At 38.0% G+C, this 20,334-nt stretch overlaps 1 protein-coding gene across 2 annotated transcripts in view; it reads right to left on the bottom strand.

Moving 5' to 3' along the window:
* yes1 (YES proto-oncogene 1, Src family tyrosine kinase) overlaps nt 1–20,334 on the bottom strand; it is a 52,768-nt gene that overhangs the window by 5,085 nt on the left and 27,349 nt on the right. The window contains exons 3-10 of one of the 2 annotated variants that reach the window (XM_052023079.1): nt 16,478–16,594; nt 15,070–15,168; nt 12,735–12,838; nt 9,631–9,780; nt 8,858–9,013; nt 5,339–5,518; nt 1,973–2,049; nt 1,165–1,318 (exon numbers count right to left, since the gene is read on the bottom strand). In XM_052023079.1, the coding sequence (XP_051879039.1) occupies nt 1,165–1,318; nt 1,973–2,049; nt 5,339–5,518; nt 8,858–9,013; nt 9,631–9,780; nt 12,735–12,838; nt 15,070–15,168; nt 16,478–16,594 (1,037 nt within the window). The remainder of the gene's footprint in view (nt 1–1,164; nt 1,319–1,972; nt 2,050–5,338; nt 5,519–8,857; nt 9,014–9,630; nt 9,781–12,734; nt 12,839–15,069; nt 15,169–16,477; nt 16,595–20,334) is intronic. The other variant, XM_052023078.1, reaches the window with a different exon arrangement.

Here is a 20,334-nt window from a genome sequence, read left to right as displayed (position 1 = left end):
AAAAATTACAACAGGGAATTGGTACTGTGGGCTGACATATTTCCAGATGCGGATGAATTTTATCCAAGGGTCTTAAAAGAAATGCCAGTGAGACAGTTGATGCATTGGTTTTAACTTTACAAAATTCTAAAAATTCAAAGTTTCAATTAGATTTTAAATGAGTTATTATTTCCAAAGAGAGGGAGACAGATTGTAGGAAATTAAGAGACCAGCTGGATTAACATATCATTGGAAAAATGTTAGAAACTATTATTGTTAAAGCAGGGAATTTAGAAAAAAATTTAAAATAATTAGGCAGCGTCAATACTGTTTTATAAAAGGGAAATTATGTTTGATCATGTTCTGTTGAAGGGCCTTCAATCAAAATTGCTGCCTCTGAAAATAAAAAAAATCAGCGTATGCTTTAAATCTGAAATAAAAACAAAAAGCTGGAAATACTCAGCAGGTCAGGTAGCATCTGTGAAAAAGATGGATAATAAAGTAAGTTGTGAGGAGGACAAAAGGAGGACGGGTTAAATGAGCAGGCGAAGATCTGGCAAATGTGGTATAATGTTGGAAAATGTGAAATTGTTAATTTTGGTAGGAAAAATAATAAAACATTATCTAAGTGGTGAGAGACTGCAGAATTCTGAATGCAGAGGAATCCAGGTGTCCAAATACATGATTCATAAAAGACTAGCGTCCAGGTATAGCAAGTGATTAGGGAAACTAACAGAATGTTATTGTTTATTGCTAGGGGAATTGGATGCAAGAGTATTCATAGAGAGGCTGTGCTTCAGTTACCCAAGGCATTAGCAAGACCACATCTGGAGTACTGTATACAGTGCTAGTCATTTTACATAAGGAACAATGTAAGTATGTTGGAAGCAGTTCAGAGACTGTTTACTAAAAATGGACAGGTTGACTTAGGAGGAAAAGTTGGACAAGTTAGGCTTGTATCCTGTGAAATTTGAATATTTGTGTCTTTGAATTTTTTTAAGGCTGAACTAGATAGGTGGTTGATAAGCAAGGAGGTAAACGGATAGACAGGAATACGATGTTGAAGCTAGAATCAGATCAGCCATGATCTTATTGAATGGCAGAGTAAACTCAAGAGCGGAGTGACATTCTTCCGTTCCTAATTCGTATGCACAAATGTTTGTATATAGAATTATCAACATTTACCTTGTCTTGCTGTGTATTCATTGTCTTCAATCAACCGTGCTAAGCCAAAGTCTGCTATTTTACATACAAGATTGTCACCCACAAGGATGTTGGCTGCTCTTAGGTCTCTGTGGATGTAGTTCATTCGTTCAATATACGCCATGCCATCAGCAATCTTATTAAACATAAAAGTTCAAACACATTTAACCACATATTTTTAATGATCTTAATCAACTAAGAAAATCAATGTGCTTCACAAATTCAAAGTGGCATGACTGAATGTTTGCTACTTATACACTATGCAAAGTACCATAAGCATAAAAGTTAATCACATGGCAGCTTGAAAAAGAGCTATGGTGCTTGGAATTCAACCTATTAATTTTCCATTTTTAGAATAAGCATGTTACAAACAATAATGGGCATCTTATGAAACTATGGATGCCCTTGTTAGTATCCCAGTTTTTGCTGATATTCAAAACAGAGCTTTAGTGGGTGTCAGAATTGCAAAATCTAAAACTGTACCGATAACATCTGTAGCACAAAGCAAAATTAACAGTACTGTGGTTCAGAAATACCAAATTATATCATTGTAACTGCATGATGCACATCAAAATCAATATCTTACTTACTCAAACAAGTTCAATTTACACAATAATGAATTTAACTTGTAGACTTAAAATATTTTCAGATGACTTGCAACCATACTGTATGGAGGTTTCTAATCCTTTTCATGAATACATCTAACGGAGAACTATCATTACCTCCAACAGTCCTTTGTAATCTCAATTCTGTGCCCAATTCCATATTTAAATGATTTTATTTTACTTACCTGTGCAGCCATATCAACAAGTTGAGGAAGTTTCAGGGATTTCCCATCGCCTTCCTTTACAAAATCCAGTAAACTCCCTGTAGCAGGAAACAAAATTAATACTTGTACCATTATATTATTTTTTAATAATTGGAGCAGGAATGAATCTTTAATCTTCAGCCCTTATCTTTGGAATTCCCTCCTAAAAATCCCCTTTCCCCCTTTAAGGAGGACAATAAACTCACTTTTGGTCAGCCCTTGCATCTTCATACAAGGCTTAATGAATTTCACTTATTAACACTCCTGTCAAGTGCCCTGAAAGGTTTTACTATATTAAAGGTGCTATATGCAAGCTGTTGGTAACAAAGGGACAATATTTGTAGCCTAATGAACATGATTTCTTTTTGCAAGGATGACTGGATATAACTGGGTGAAATGAAACAGTACATTTGACACAATGAAGTTGATAGTTGAGCAGTCAGCCGGATGACTAACAAGAGCTTTGCTGGAATTGCAGAAAACATACACAACCAGACACATTTTAGAAGCTACATTCACATATAGATGATCAAATATAAATAAGTTTGGAATCTATTACTTTAGTTATTAACAGAACCCACCTCCTATAGTGTTAGATATCACTGGACAACAGAATAGAAAGGCTAGCAATGCTTAAAGTAAACAAGTCAACAAGTTTGGAAGGGCTGTAACCAGAGTGTGAAGTAAGATGAGCTTGGAGGTTGCAGAAGGAATTTTCAATCTTCCAATCCTCTTCAGAGGGGAGGATTGGAAAATGGTTGTGCAGCATTATTATTGTTCATTAAATCTATATTATTGTTCATTAAAAAAGGTCAAGGGCATGCCAGTCAACTGCTGGCCAGTTTATCCCTGGCTGTGGCAAAGCTTTGGGAAATAAACAGGGAACATATAAGTAGGTGCTTAGAGAAGTTTTATTTGATAAAGGAAAGCCAGTATGAATCTGTTAAAGGCAAATCACATTGATCACATAGAATCACATTCTAATTGATGTTTTGTTGAGGTAACACAGAAGGTTGACAAAGGGAATGCAGTGGATTTTCAGAAGAGGTTTGATAAAATCCTACATAAAAGGTCATTAACAAAATTGAGGACGTAAGGGTCAGAAGCAACAGTGAAAAGAAATCCGCATTAAAGCAGAAAACACAGCATGTTGGCAAACATTTGCTTTTCAGATTGGAGGATAAAATATAGTGGTGACCCCCTAGTGTCAGTGCAAGACCACTGTCTTTTCTTAAATTATTTTAATAATTTGGGTCATGGGTATGCAGGGTAAAATTTCCAAATCTTTAAGTGGCACAAACCTCACATAGTAAACAGCAAGTAATAGTCTATCAAAAGACAGGCTGATTGAATGGCCAAGCAAGTGGCAGATGAAAATTTAATACACAGAAGTGTGAAGTGATATACGTTAGGAGAACAAGTAGGAGACAATAGTCTAGTAGGCACATTTCTAAAGGATGTGCAAGAACAGAGGGGGACTAGTACATACAAATCCTTATCAGTTAGCAAAGCATAATAACTCACAAACAAGAACAAGGATGTTGAACATGTTCAGAACACAGGTTTGATCACAACTAGGGTATATATTCACTTCTGGTCACCTGACTTTAGGAGAGAGATGCAAATCCAAGAGAGAACGCAGGAAAGACTTACAACAGTGAGTCCAGGGAGGAGGCATTTCAGCTAATGTTAAACTGGAGAAGTGAAGTTGTTGTTCTTGGCAGCACAAAATGTTGAGGGGAGATTTGACAAGGGGGACTCTATCCCTGTCCCAAGGGTCCCCCTTGTCCTCACATTTCATCCCACCAGCCTATGTATCCAACACATCATTCTCCGCCACTTCTGCCATCTCCAACAGGACCCTACCACCAAGTATATCTTCCCCACCCCACCCCTTTCTGCCTTTAGCAGGGACCGCGCTCTCCGCGACTCCCTAGTTCACTCCTCAACCCCACCCCATCCCGCTCCCCTGGGAACTTTCCACTACCCCCACCACAGGTGCAACACCTGCCCCTACATCACCTCCATCCAGGGACCCAAACAGTCCTTTCAGGTAAGGCAGAGATTCACCTGCACCTCCCTTAATATCGTCTACTGCATTTGGTGCTTCAAGTGTGGCCTTCTCTACATTGGCGAAACCAAACGCAGACTAGGTTACCATTTCTGTCCATAACCACAACCTGCATCTCCCCGTTGCCGGTCACTTCAACTCCCCCTCCCACACTATCACTGACATGACAGTCCTCGGCCTCCTCCATTGCCAGGAAAATTTCAAGTGCAAATTGGAGGAACAGCATTTCATTTTCCATCTTGGAACCTTGCTGCCTAATGGCATGAACATCAAATTCTCCCACTTTAGGTAATCCCCACCCCACCTTCCCCAAAACTCCCACACCCACCATGCTTCTTCTCTTCTTCCCTTTCCTAGCCTCTTTTTTTCTACCTTTTTATCCCCCCTCTTTCCTCTCTCCCCTTACCTTTGACCCATCCTCTGGTGGATCTGCTCTCCCCTCCTCCCCTGCAACTGCCTATCACTATCTCTTAACTGCACCTCCCTATCACCACCCTGTGCCCACCCCGCCTCCCTTCTTTAGTCCACCTATCACTGCTCTGCTTTTCCCTCCTATATATTGGGCTTCCTCCTTTTCTATCTTCAGTTCTGAAGAAGGGCCCTGACCCGAAACATTGACCACCTGCTTTTCTCCACAGATGCTGTCTGACTTGCTGAGTTCCTCCAGCATCGTGTTTTTCAAAAGAATATTGAAACTGAGTATTAACAGGTACATTATAAAGCAAATGGAATTCATGGCCATACAGAAAATGCTCATTCTCTACTGACTACCCTGTCTAGGGATGAATTAAATCAGTAGGATGGTATCCATTTAACAATCATCAAAAAAGATAACCGGCAAAAAAGCAACCAGCACATAAACTGATTGGAGGAATCCTTCCATCTTTTATATATAGTCTGAAATCCAGGAATCGTGCTTATGCCAGTTAAGATGAGGAGTCCTCAACTTGAAACATTAACTCTGCTCTTTCCACTGAAGATGCCTCACCTGCTGAGTGTTTCCAGCATTTTCTGTTTTTATTTCAGATTTCTAGCTTTTGCAGTTTCTTGATTTTCTATTAATCTTGTATTTAAAATTAAAAGTGATCACACTAACGCACCACACCATTACACACATACACGTGTGGATATACGATTGTAGCACTTCTACACCAATATTTCAGGAATGATTAAATCAATAAAATTGATGATAATGTTTTCTCTAAAATCCAAGTACAAAAGGGCATATATACTTGTCATAGCAGTTTTACAAGAACATTATTTACATATAATCTAACCTTTTGCCATGTATTCTGTTACAATGTAAATTGGCTCTTCTGAAACAACAGCATACAACGGTACAAGTTTATCATGACGCAATTTCTTCATGATTTGAGCTTCTTGCAAAAAAGCTTCTGGAGACATGGTACCAGGTTTTAGTGTTTTAATTGCCACTTTTGTGGTTCCATTCCAAGTTCCTGAAAAGAATAAAAGGATAACATGCTGGAAGCATATTCACAATTCTGTTGCAATAATTTTTTTTTTACTTCTCCCACCTTTAGACATGCTTGTGTTACCTGATGTAGCCAAATAGACCCCTTGGCATGAACAAAACTGTAACCCTGATATTTCAACCATATCTTTAATTGGTAACCATAAACTAATATTTCTGTTGTAAATTTAGCAATGCTGCATACAAGTTTAACCAGTTTTCCAAAACATGCTTGAACTAAGATAAAGTTTCTATTGAACATTTCTTTGAATAAAAATTAGTGAAATCACTATAAACAAAATGTTTCATGGTGTTTTTGCAAAAAAATTATTTACTGGGAGATCCACACCTGATAAAATATAGAAGAGGCACTCTAAAACAACAGACATTAGCAAGGTATGAACTGTCTACAATATATCATATCCTTTTATAACTTGTAACAGTGCACAGTCAGTTGTAAAATGATTGCATTTGAAGTTTTACTGAATCCTGATCAGTTTCTCTTGGACCTGTCGCTTTAAACAATTGCTTGGCTTTACTATGGTATCTTTAAGATCAAAGAGTCGTATAGGATTGTACAGCATGGAAATGGGCCATTTGGCTCAACTCATCCACACCGAATGATCAACACTCTTCCTTACTAATCCCATCTCCCAGCACTTGGTTTATAGACTTCTATGCCAAAGCGATTCAAGTGCTCATCTAGACACATCTTAAATACTATAAGGGACCCAGCTTCAATCACTCTCTGCTTTCCACATACTTAACACTCTCTGGGTGAAGGTGGTCCCCCTCATATCCCCTCTAGATTTCTTCGCCCTCCCCTAATCTATGCCCTCTACTTTTATCTTGATCTGATGTGGGGACGTTTTCTGTAGTCTGCCCTATCAAGACTCCTCATAATTTCAGATATCTCAATCATGTGCCCTCTTAATCACCTCTGCTCTGGGCAGGCATGGTAGTGCAGCAGTTAGCGTAACGTTTTACAGCGCCAGAGACCCGGGTTCAATTCCGGCCACTGTAAGGAGTTTGTACGTTCTCCCCGTGTCTGCGTGGGTTTCCTTCTGGTGCTCCGGTTTCCTCCCACATTCCAAAGACGTACAGGTTAGGAAGTTGTGGGCATGCTATGTTGGCGCCGGAAGAGTGGCGACACTTGTGGGCTGCCCCCAGAACACTCTACGCAAAAGATGCATTTCACTGTGTGTTTCGATGTACATGTGACTAATAAAGATCTTATCCAGAATGGACCTAGCTTCTCCAGTCTCCTCTCATAACTGAACTGCTCCATCCCAGGCATATCCCAGTGAATCTCCTCTGCACTATCACATCCTTCCTAGAGCATGGTGACCAGAACTTTACACAATACTCCAGCTGAGTTCTGACCAGGATTTTATAAAAGTAGAGCACAACCTTCCTACTTCTGAATTCAATGCTCAACCAATACAGCCCAGTACATCATATGCCTTCCAAACCACATGATCTACCTGTATTTCCACCTTCAATGTTCTATGTACTTATACTCTATAGTCCCTCTGTTCCACAATACTGCTCAAGACCCTACCATTCATGGTGTATGTCCTAGCCTCATTAGTATTCCCAAAATGCATCACCTCACATTTGTCTAGATTAAGTCCCATCTGCCATTTTCAGCTCATTTCACCAACACATCGATATCTCTCTGCAGTTTAAGATTACCTTTCTCACTATCAACAACTCTGCCAATCTTTGTGTCATCTGCAAACTTACTGATTATGGCTCCCACATCCAAGTCATTCACATATATTACAAAAAGGGTCCCAGCACCAATCAGTGTAGGACACCAGTAGTTACAGGTATCCGATTGCAAAAAAAAAAATCACCCTCTGTCTAATATTGCCAAGCCAATTTTGGATTCAGTTTGCCAAAATGGCCCGGATCCCATGGGCCCTAACTTTTTGAATTAGTCTCCCATGTGAATCTATTCTCCTGCCCTTATCAATACACTTTGTTACCTCTTCAAAGAATTCAATCAAATCAGTCAGACAGGATCTGCCCTTGGCAAAGCCATGTTGGCTGTCTCCAATTAGCCCCTGCCTTTCCAAGTAATCATTAATTCTCTCCAACAAAATTTTTTTCCAGTATCATCCCTACCATTGATGTTAGGCTCACAGGTTGATAGTTACCAGGCTTTTCCCTGCTGCCTTTCTTGGAAAAAAAAAGGGGAAATGTTTGCTCTCCTCCAGTCAACTTATGGGCTGGGTGAAGAACTTCTGATTCAACTAAAGACTTTTCTTCCTTAAGACCTGCTGTTACCTCTCACACTGATTTTCATGCACTGACCTTATTCATCTACTGAAATCAAGGGAAGCATGTATGAACAGCAAGTGAGGTTGCTCTTTCCTGTGGTGGCATATCCTTTTCCCTGACCCTGCTATCATCATCTTTCTTTTGCTTTGTGGGTGGAATAGTTTTTTGAGGAGCTTATTGAATGAAGATGGCCTGGATTTCACTATTCTGGTGGATAAAACCATGAGCTCCACCTGTTAATGTGTCTTACTGCAAACCCACCACACAACCAGAGTCTGTGGTTTATACAATGTGAACAGAAAGGTTCTTCTCTCCCAGATGTTCTCAATCTTTGAAGAGTTGCCTTTGAATGTCTTAAAAATACCAACATAGTCTGTCATTGACAAAGTAGATATTGTGGATGCTTTCAATTATTGAAGGATCCAGAACTATTGGCGAGTCTCAGGATAATGGTTTTGTCACTTAAGACTGATGAGAGATTTATTCAATCAAGAGGGTTCTTTGGAATTTTTTTTTACCCTGAAGGGTTACGGATGCTGAGTCATTGAATATAGTGAAGAATAATGTTAACAGATTTTTGTACACCAAAGGAATCAAGAGATATGGGTATAGTGAGGAAGTGTGTTGATCTTATTGAATAGTGGAACAGGCACTAGACCATTGTGAACTACTAATGCACCTATTTCTTCTGCTCTTGAATATGAATACTTATTACCTGAGACTGACAGTACACTACTGAATTACACTATGATGCAAACAATTTGAAATTAAGTGCAAATTTGGACAGCAAAACTAAGGTAAACAGAACTGAATACTGTTATTCAGGAGAGGGATTCCAGGAATTTTGCATTTGATTAGGAACTGATAAGCTCAGCTGGCTATTAAACTTTGGTGAGATTCTTTTTAAACTATGACTGTTTTGAAAATAGGTCACCTTTAAAAACAAAAGATAACTGATGCCTATCCTGACAGAACCTGTAATTTAAAGGTTTCATTAATTTAAACAATGTTATTCTTCCCCTTCGCCATATAAACTTACCCATCCACACTTCACCAAAACAACCTTGTCCAAGTTTAATTTCCAGACGCAAGGAATCCCGAGGAATTTCCCATGCATCTTTAGCTAGTCCCTGGGTTTGTGGTTTCACAGTAGGACACACAGTAGTTAATCTATGGCATAAACCATCTGCATGATCTAAAGAAATTGATGATATAATTTTACTAAAAAGTTAACATAAAGTGTGAAAGGCATTAAAAACATGCAATGAAACAAATACTTCACAATGTTATAATCCATAAATCTCTTACAATTCTGAATTTGATGGAACTTTAATTGCTGTTTGTCAATCTTTTATAATGCAACATTACGTGGCTACAATGGGAAACTAGATTAAAATAGTTTCTCTCTTCCTAGGTAACCAGAATTATGAAGTTCCCCATTTAAACAATCACCAATGACATCTTTTCTGATTCAATGAAACAGCTATTATAACCAAGCTGTTCTTCGATATATCCGAAAGATGTGCTCGAGTCCATGGGAATAATAACATATTCCGTACATTTTGGAACCATAACATGCTCATCAACCATTAGTAATAGAAAGAGGGTTCTATATACATTAACTCAAGCAATGACACCTACTATTCCACTTGAAGCACAAAGTGCCCTCTATTCATGAAGTATATGCTTACATATTAAAATAAATTGTGGTTATCTGGACTTTTAACTCTGCATGAGTTCCATTCATCCATCACTTTTCAAATAAGGTATGTATTTCTGAAATTCCAATTATCTGATTCTTTCAGAAAGTACCTGTGTAGTGTTTCACCAGCTTCTGTAGTGACTCAAATTGTGCTCTTGTCGTAATATAATAGCCACCATTGTCGAGTTTTCTGATTTTGTAGTGTTTGACATTATCACCTTTTACTTCATCCCAATCTCTTATTGAAAGGGAATATGCACCTGAAAGTAATTTAAAGCATTTGAAAATTATATTTCTTCATAAATTTTGTTCATTCCCATGAACAGCTCAAGTTTTCTATTATGATAATCAACTTGACAAATATTTTAAGCTCATCTTAAAACAATATAACAGCTCCCTTTTAATGTCAACACCAGCTCAAAAGCACACAAAAACATAGACAGATCTAAACTTAATGCAGCAGAACAAAATTTCTTTTTGCAACTCTTTACTTTCCTATCTTGCCACCAACATTGCTTTGAACAATTGGACATTCATTTTCCAGGCATGCTCTTACTTGCACCCCAAGTCTTCTCTAGTCAATCTTTGTTCTCATCAGTTGATTGTATAAGCCTCCCTGCTCACTCTAATGCACTCGCTCATAAACCATAATCAAAAACATATTCCATGTTGTTAAGAGCGCTTATGCAGTACAGATTTAAATTCTGCGATAACATTGCTCAGTTCAATAAAAATGCCAAAATATTACATGGACATAAACCAAACTGGAAATCTTCTGTACTTGTTTATAATTTTAAATATTTAAAAATTATTATATTTGTTGTTGCCTCCCACTCATGTTTTTGCAAAGAGTGTTGGCTAGGTTGAAAAATTATATGCTGGAATAATAAAGTTGTTACTTTGGGATTTTTGTGAAGCCAGAATGAAATGATGCCTGCCATCTTTGATAAAATATCACATGACCGCCCATAAGCCTACATGCACAAAAAATCCCCATTTCTGTCAGAGACATCTCAAATATGGAGAAAGATAACAGAAACAGATTCAAATGTGGACTGCAGTGATAGATCAACTGAAAAGACTGCTAGTAAAATATAAAAACACGCTGCTAAAGTAACTTTAAAAAGTGTTTAAATCCATTTTCAAAAGTAGATTTAGAAGGATTCAAGTGACAATTTTCTCCAGTTTGTATTTATCAACTGTTTTAAAATGCTTCAAACTCAGATCACAGCAGTCAGTTGCATTCACAGCAAAAGTCTGATAATCTGCTATCCCATTGTTTGGAAATCCTGATGGTTTGGCATTCTGACTCACCAGGATCCCTTTCTCACACCTACTTTGGATACATCCCTTCCCACACTCACTTTCGATACACCGAGGTCCCATTCCTACACTCTTAAAACTAGCCTGGCTTAGTGAAAAATTTATTAAACTACTGTGTAACATCTAAAAAAGACGAATTGGAAGGGATCTCCGAGTGGGATTAGTACAGAGCTCGGGTTACGCTGTTTACTCTTTCTCTGTATCCCTCACTCCTGCTAGCATTAAACTAATGAAGCATTAATCGTATATTCTTTGGTTCTGCTGTTGTCTGATTTATTACAGTGTGGGTTGACCTTCACAGGGTGTTTGTATATTAACTGGAATAATATATAGTAGTGAGGAAAATCCATCAGTCCAGCACCAAAGTCCTGAGGGTGCCAGATTATAATTTGACTGTACACAGAAAACACTTTTGTACCTCAATTCATAATCACACAATTCTTATTTTTATCTGACCATCTCTTTGAACATACAAGAAGATAGAGGATTAATTGGGCACAAGGTCCATTAATTCTGCCCTGCCATTCAATGACATTTTATTGATCTATTTATATAGACTGCTAAATTTCTTTGGACCACTGTTGCTTCTACTATTTACAGATGGCATTTACCTTTTCAAGTTCACCAGAATTTGCTATGATCTCCAAATCAAATTCACTGATGGAGTACAAGAAGTTGAGGTCTAAGTACAAATACTCAGCACTAGTTGTACTCTGCATACATTTACTATCTTTCAAAAACTTGTCTTTTTACATTCTCGTCAAAAAGCAGATTATATCATACTCCCCAATATAATCTGTATGCCATCTTCTTCCCAATTTCTGCTAATCTACAGATCCTCATGCACCCTCTTTGGATTCACTTTTTACTTTTCAATTAGCTAGGTATTGTCAACAAAAGAACACCTTGTCCTGCCAGCTAAACCATTGACATGGATTGTAAATAGCTAAGGTTCATGCATAGAGCTTTGTGGTACTTCACTAGCTAAACTCTGCCATCCACCAAAATGGCTCATTTATTTCTACTACGTCCTAACATTTGGTTTAAGATCTTACTTTCATTAAGTTCACAAATCCCATTAGACCCTTGTGTCTTCCACTGAGGACAGATGCAAATCATGCAACATTTCTCCTATTTCTTTAATTATAATTTCTTCTGTCTCTGCTTCAAAGGGACCAAAATTTATCTTTGCTATTCTCTCTTTTCATATTTATAAAAGCTCCTAATTATATTTTATCTTTCTTATTTTCTCACATACCCTACATTTTCTTTCCATCAATTTTTTGGTTACCCTTTGTTAATTTTTAAAGCTCACAATCGTAGGGCTTCCTTCCTTTTTGTAAACAGTGTAGAGTTCTTATAAATGTAGTAACATCCTTAACTTTTGTAGTTAGCTACCTATGGCAGGATCACAGAGAAGTATTTCTTCTGCTGATATGTTTATCATTGAAAATGATGAATTATCTAAATGTATGCCATTGGTTACTTTGGTATACATCTTTTAATCTAATTTTCTAATCTACCTTGGATACACACCACACCTCCCTATTTGACACCCAATGTCTGACCTATCCCCTTCCTTTCAAGTTCAATGTGACATTCTTTCAATATTAATACTCTCCATAGAGAATCGTGTCCATTAATATAAACTTCTGCAGTATTCCCAAATTGGTTTTCCACTGTATCAACTCTAGATGATTTGGCTACATTTCATGAACTTGCCCTCCAAGCTACATTTGCCAATTTTGTTTCCCCACAGAATTATAGCATTCCCCTTATGACTGCCATCTCTCTTGACCCAATTTATTGACTACTTGTTTTGCCGATGCTCCTGCATAATTATTGGGCCCCTGGATTATTTACTGCCTTAAGCACTTAAACTTGTTCCTACCTTTTGTGGTTTCACTCTCACGAACCAAAAATGTGCCACGTGGATTTCCAGCATGTAATAGCAATCGCTCAGCATCCTTACGACCCATTTTACCAAAATACCACCTACAAGCACATCAGGAATAAACAGCATTGCTGATTTAACAGTACTGACATGGACTGTATACATCCTTTAACCAAACAGGAATCCAACAAACAGGAAATGAATGATACAGACCTAAAAGGAATGACACAAAGAAACTATGCCATTGTTAAGATTTGTACGGAAAAAAACTTTGCAGAGCAGCTTGAATTAATGAATTGGCCATCAGAAGGCTAGGGAGCACTGGTAATAAAATTTAAGAAACCACTTTTGGGTGAGTGAAAAAAATTGAAGAATGACAAATGTAACAGAAAAAGTCAGAGACAATGTGTATTTACACCAGCACAAGTACAACCCTGATTCATACGCACCAATATTGCACTTATAAAGGTAAACTCCACAAGACCTCGCATCCACTTGAAACCAATAAAGCTGTTAAACTGGACACCTACTGCAGCAGGAACCATAACAAGTCTGGCTATAAACCAGCATAGTTTTTCTAACATCAAGATGGCCTTGCTGATGTAGAAGCCTCTTCTATATTGGTGAGACCAAATGTGGACTAGGTGATTGTTTGGCAGAGCACCTGTGATCCATCCGCAATAGCCACCTTGAGCTTCCGGTTGCATGCCATTTTGTCTCCCCTTCCCAGTCCCACAATAAAATGTCTGTCCTTGGCCTTCTCCACTTCCATGGTGAGGCCAAACGCAGACTAGAACAACATCTCATATTCTGCTTGGGCAGTTTATAACTCAAATGGTATAAACATTGAATTCTCCAATTTCAAGTAACTAGCACCATGTTTTCCTTTTCCTCGGCTGCATCTGCCCATCATTCCCCAACCTCATCTAGTTCCACCCTTCACCTAGTTTCTGTCCCACTCCTCCCCCACACTTCTATATACTGGCTAACTACCCTTTTACCCCCCCAGTCCTGATGCAGGGCCTCAACCTAAAATGTTGATGCATCCCCTTTGCCTCCACAGATGCTGCTTGACCTGCTAAGTTCTTCCAGCTATTTATTTTTTCTACCACCAAATCTATCCTTTTATGCCAAACAATAGTCCTTTAACAATTGTACTCTTGGTATTTTCAATTCCCTGTGAATTAAGTATGCCACAGTGCAAATTCTCCAGACAAATTTTTCCTGGATCTTTAGCCTAAATTAAGAGGTGAACACACAGCATGAATCCATGTTGCACATAAACACACACTTTTGCTAAGTTGGGCTATAACATAAATGCCACCTGAATCTAGAATCAAAGTCAAACATGGGGCAGGAAGCTTACTTTGCTTTGCTCTGGAGTCAGGTTGGACCCTAACTTCTGCTAGTGTGCAGCTAAAATAATTGTCCATCAATGCTTAGTATCCTTAGAGACTGATAAAAGGCAGAAACTAGAAGATTACATATAAAAAATCCTTGGAATATATGGTTTGTAGGATGACGAGGCATCATGCACAAAAATGCAAAAAAAAAGGGGAATGAGTTGATGATAAGTGGTGGATTGAAAATGCATCCTTAACAAAAAAAATCATTTAACAAACCAGAGGCTATACAAAACTCTTGCTTTGCATCAACTTAAAACAGTTCTGAGATATCACAATGGAGATAAGGTTACAATTAATCAGTGATGTGCTATTTCGATGCTCAGACCATGAGCAATTATGTTGCATCAGGAAGAATTATTCTGAATTGCATCTGGAGTAGCGACAGCACTGAAAAGGAAAGACAGGAATTGACAGAATTTACAGGATAATTTGAGGATCTTTCTTTCTATTACGAGTGGCGAAACATTCAAATTGGATGGAGATTTGTTTCCATTCCCCAGTCCAAATCTATTTGGCAGTGTATAATTTAGTTACTTCTTGTACAAGAGACACTAAGAAATAACTTTGGACTATGACTCAGACTTTACTGCTGCTAACTGCAGGAATCTAAACAAAATTACAAGATAATTTCAGTTATCATCCTGGTATGCTCCAAGTGGAATATCAGAAGGCCCTACAAGCACTTTAGAACAAGGCAGGCAAAACCAAATTAATAAATAATAGTATTCAAATCATGTTCAAAACATGTATTGCATCAGCAAGGAGGATGTGTTATTGTTTAGTGAAAATTCTGGGAGATAGAGGTATTTGCCAACTTTACTCCAAATAAATATGTGGAGAAGAAATTTTGAAAGGAAATCAGAGCTAGTAGCAAATATCCAAAGGTGATCAACTTCCTGTAAGACTTGAAACATCAAAGGACTTACTCTTCTGCTTGGATGGAGTCAGCAGGAGCCACATAATTGCTAGGAATGTAACCTTTCTTTCCTGTAGTGATAGATCGGGCTTCCCACCAGTCGCCTTCTCTGTAGATCACAAAAGCAATAAGCAATAATTATCAAACTGGCCTATAGATGCACATCCAGGGAAACATTTTACATTAAACCAAACTGAAATATTAAAACCAAATTTTTAAGTCATGTAAAAAAAAATTGACAAGCAAAGCAACATGGATTTAAATAGTACTTTTCATTCCAACCAGTAATCTCAATATGTCTATGCCTAGCAACTGTTTATTTCAAAGAAATATGGCACCAATTTGTACTTGTCAGCCTTTACTCAACTAACACCCACAGGGAACAGTTTCTTCCTTAAAATAATTTTGTGAGTCAACTTAAAGTCCCTGGCCATAGCCCATTCCAGCCTCCCATCCCACTCCCGGACCACATAGGCCCAGACCCCAAACAGAACTTTTTGCTAAATCCCCCACGCCACCGAACATGGCCTCATTCTTCAGCAGCCGTGCAAATCTATTCTCCCATGTTCAGCCCCATCTGTCAGAAAACCTCTATCCCCAATCACTTACCTTGCATGCCAATACATGACCTACAGCCATCGGTTCATTTTCCAAGCCAGACTTGGCCTTGATCATGGGCATTACATTTTCCTCTTTAAAAAGTGCAACACAGTTTTAGTGCCCAAGGTCTTGAACGACAGGCACAATTCATGTTTGCAGCTGTAGGCATACTATTGGGATGGTCTCTAGCATGTCATTATAATGATCAATAACACCCAGCAGGATGTGTTAGAATTTTTAGGTAGTTCAGAATGATCACCAAGTCCTAATTGCTAGCATTCAAGAGATTTATTGAATAACTCTTTACATTTGAAAAACAGCTAAACATATTTAAATCTCATGCAGTCCTGACGCAAGGTTTCAACCTGCAACGCGAACAATTTCTTCCTCCCACAGATGCTGCCGAGTTCCTCTAGCAGATTATTATTTCAAACTTCTTGTTGATTCATTCTCCTCCACTCATTTACCATATTTTCTATACAAAGATAATGAACCTGCACCCAAAGCTAACAGTATTAAGTAACATAACTAGTAGGACATAAGAGGCCACGGCAGGGTGCAACTATGAAAAATCTTCACATGGTTTAGAGCCTTTCATTGCACCAATTTCATCAGTTTCTCAAACCATACAATGGAAACCAATCATGGGGGTGCTTATCGGTTTCTGTATACAGGAGCATTCTCAGAAAAATTGTTATAGTTTGACTATCCTAAGCTTGTAAAAAGAAAACCTTCAAACTTGCACAGAAAAAGATGTAATAATAAACTACAGAAAGGTTTTAAAATATCATTATTGTTCAAAAGTCCAAAGTACTCACGTATTATTTATGATCTGAAATCTTTCACCCTTTTTGAAAGACAGATCTTCTGTTGTTCTTGCTTCATAATCATACAAGGCCACAAAAATTGTTACACCACCTTCAATGAAATATATACTAGAATTATTACCTTTCCTAAGTTTCTAATTTCCCCATTTTTAACAATTATTGATGGAGCTGAAATTCTTGGTAGCTTTTTGGATTAAATGAATTAGATTTGGGGAATATCCCAATTAATGGAAAAACTCTCAAGAGGAAGAACCACGAATTACTTCTTTGTATAATGACTTGCGAAAGCAAATACAGGATATCCTTGGGTTATGTACAGAATCTGTTTTTACAGATGCTTACGAGTTGCTTTTGTCCATAAGTCAGAAAGTACATAAAATCATGCAACACTGTAACCATACCTCCACAGCATTGTGATGAATGGTGTTGATGAGGATCAATTAACATGAACATTTATTTGTCTTTCCCTACCTAGTTAGAATTGTACAGAGTCAGGATGCCCCACTCTCAATGACTGGTTTCCTCAGACTTCAAGTACCAGTGCATGCTACATTGTTTAATATAGTATTGTTGCGAAGGTACCAATAGAAGCGATTGCTTGTCAAATTCCAAAGCAACTTAAGTGGCCTCCTGTGGTGAAACTGGCAGCCTGGGTTTCTAAGAGAAATAGTGTCTGATTACAGGATTCTCCACCCCGCACCCCCCCCTCAAGATTGGTTCTTGTTTGAATTTAATTTTATGGGAGCCCGTTCCCATGTACGGGTGTCTGTAGCCCGGGGAAGGCCTGTACATTGGTTGACAAAAAATAACATGTTAATTCATTTCCTTAATAGATTCTGCCCATGCGGGTACAAATGGTTCTCCAGCAGAGAACAGAGTAAAACAAAAGTCACATTTGAAGAGGCAACCTCGAAAGAGCACCGGCCCAGCTATTTTCTGCATCTCTTTTCCTCATATTAATTCATTTAATCCTTTAAAATGCTACCAATTTCAGCTCCATCAATTTGTTGACAGAATATTTTACAATTCTATCCCCCTCCTATGAACGGTTTAATTGTTGTCCAATAATCTACCTCAACATTGTTTATATTTAACCGTGTTCCATACTTCTCAAACCCCATCAAACAAAACCTTCCTAGTGCCGTAGTCAAGGAGCATGAGCTTCCTTCTTCTCAGAGGAAAATCGCACGGCAGTTGACAATCTTTCTGTAAAACACTGCTTTGAAGTTCGAAAATTAGCCTCAAAGACTTGTGCTGGATTGCTTTTCATCATTATGAATCTCTTGCAATTTTGAAACCAAAACTGAATACATATCCAGAAGCAGCTAAGGACAGATGCATTTTCAAATTTGATTTGTAACTTGAAAGTGACAATCTTAGAAATGAATCCAAGTATTTTGCTTGCTTTCTTCACCACTTGTGAGTATTGACTGCTGGTTTAAATTTTAAAGTTCTAGATACAGCGGCATGCAAAAGTTTGGGCACCCCTAGTCAAAATTTCCGTTACTGTGAATAGCTAAGTGAGTAAAAGATGACCTGATTTCCAAAAGGTATAAAGTTAAAGATGACACATTTCTTCAATATTTTAAGCAAGATTACTTTTTTATTTCCATCTTTTACAGTTTCAAAATAACAAAAAAGGAAAAGGGCCCGAAGCAAAAGTTTGGGCACCCTGCATGGTCAGTACTTAGTAACACCCCCTTTGGCAAGTATCACAGCTTGTAAAAGCTTTCTGTAGCCAGCTAAGAGTCTTTCAATTCTTGTTTGGGGGATTTTCACCCATTCTTCCTTGCAAAAGGCTTCTAGTTCTGTGAGATTCTTGGGCCATCTTGCATGCACTGCTCTTTTGAGGTCTATCCACAGATTTTCGATGATGTTTAGGTTGGGGGACTGTCGGGGCCATGGCAAAACCTTCAGCTTGTGCCTCTTGAGGTAGTCCATTGTGGATTTTGAGGTGTGTTTAGGATTGTTATCCTGTTGTAGAAGCCATCCTCTTTTCATCTTCGGCTTTTGTTTTTACAGACGATGTGATGTTTGCTTCCAGCATTTACTGGTATTTAACTGAATTCATATTTGTGCAGGTGTCACTGCACAGTAGAACAGTGCACCACCACTCTAAATCTTCCTGAAGGTCTTTCACAGTCAAACTGGGGTTTTGATTTGCCTTTCTAGCAATCCTACGAACAGTTCTCTCAGAAAGTTTTCTTGGTCTTCCATACCTCAAATTGACCTCCACCGTTCCTGTTAACTGCCATTTCTTAATTACATTACAAACTGAGGAAACGGCTACCTGAAAACGCTTCACTATCTTCTTATAGCCTTCTCCTGCTTTGTGGGCATCATTTATTTTAATTTTCAGAGTGCTAGGCAGCTGCTTAGAGGAGCCCATGGCTGCTGATTGTTGGGACAAGGTTTGAGGAGTCAGGGTATTTATAAAGCTTTGAAATTTGCATCACATAGCCTTTCCTAACAATGACTGTGAACAAGCCATAACCCTAACAAGCTAATGAAGGTCTGAGACCTTGTTAAAAGTTATCTGAGAGCTGAAATCTCTTGGGGTGCCCAAACTTTTGCATGGTGCTCCTTTCCTTTTTTTCACTCTAAAATTGTACACAACAAAAATAATACACTAATCTTGCTTAAAATGTTGAAAAGGCTGTTTCATATTTAACTTTATGACTTTTGGAGATCAGTTTCATCTTCTACTCACGTAACTATTCACAGTAACAGAAATTTTGACCAGGGGTGCCCAAAACTTTTGCATGCCACTGTACCTTCCTTGCCATTATCTCAAGCACACATCAGCATTACTTTTGAAGGGCCTGTGCTTTCTGCGTCTGACAGTATATTTGTTGTGATCTGTCTGCTATTGTCTAGCTCATTGGGTTAGTCTGTATATATTCACAATCAACAATAATAGGAATAGCCCTAACATAACCTCGTAACGGTGACCCACTTCTGATCTGACACTTCCCACATATGATTCTAGCCTAAACTTTTTGCCATTCTTGCATGTGAATACAATCTAAAAGTTAACTATTTTATTTATGATAGATCAAAAAAAACCTTAATGAAATCTGGATTGCCACATTCACTGATTGATCCTCAATCATCTGCTATGCAAATAACTAAAAAATAAATGACTCCACTAACTTGTAACCCATTAGAATACACCCTAACTTGGTGTTGGCCTTCCATGTGACCTTGAAATTGATGTGGCACTCGAGAGGCACCTTACAGTTGTTATTGTAGGTCTACCAATGACAATTTTGATTGTGGCCTTTGCTGCAAAGGCGACTGAGACCTTAGCACATTCGTCCTTTGCTCACCACAAGATGAGGGTGATGAGAGGCAGCAGTGGATGGGGATCAAGTGGTTAACAGTAAAAATAAAATGAAGCAATGATGAGGTGCTTTTTTTCCTCCTACTGAGATTATTGAGGTTAAAATTGGCAGGGAGCGTGGGAAAACATTACTTTTTAAGAACTAATTAAGAATCTAGATGCAAAATGTCTTCTTGGTCCATGTTCTATTAAATCTTATTAGATAAAAAAAGTCACATCTTTAGCAAATATTATAATTGCTTTGAAGTTAAAACACTGGTTATAATTTTAATTATTAAATAGTTACATAAAAAAACTTATTAGCAGAATAATGTTTTAAGAAAAGGAACAACACTGTCAGAGTATTCATCACATGCTATAACAACACTTCCTCATTCCTTTGCAAAGGTAGCAACCTTTAGAAAAAACAAATATGCCCAAAATGATATGGGTGATAATTACACAAACACTGCCCTTTTAAAAATTTACATCATTGTGGTGGAATTTTAGTCAGGTGATTTTTTCA

This window comes from Pristis pectinata, chromosome 9 (assembly GCF_009764475.1).
Source record: "Pristis pectinata isolate sPriPec2 chromosome 9, sPriPec2.1.pri, whole genome shotgun sequence".
Classification (NCBI taxonomy): Eukaryota; Metazoa; Chordata; class Chondrichthyes; order Rhinopristiformes; family Pristidae; genus Pristis; species Pristis pectinata.
This window is presented reverse-complemented; position numbering and strand designations above follow the sequence as displayed.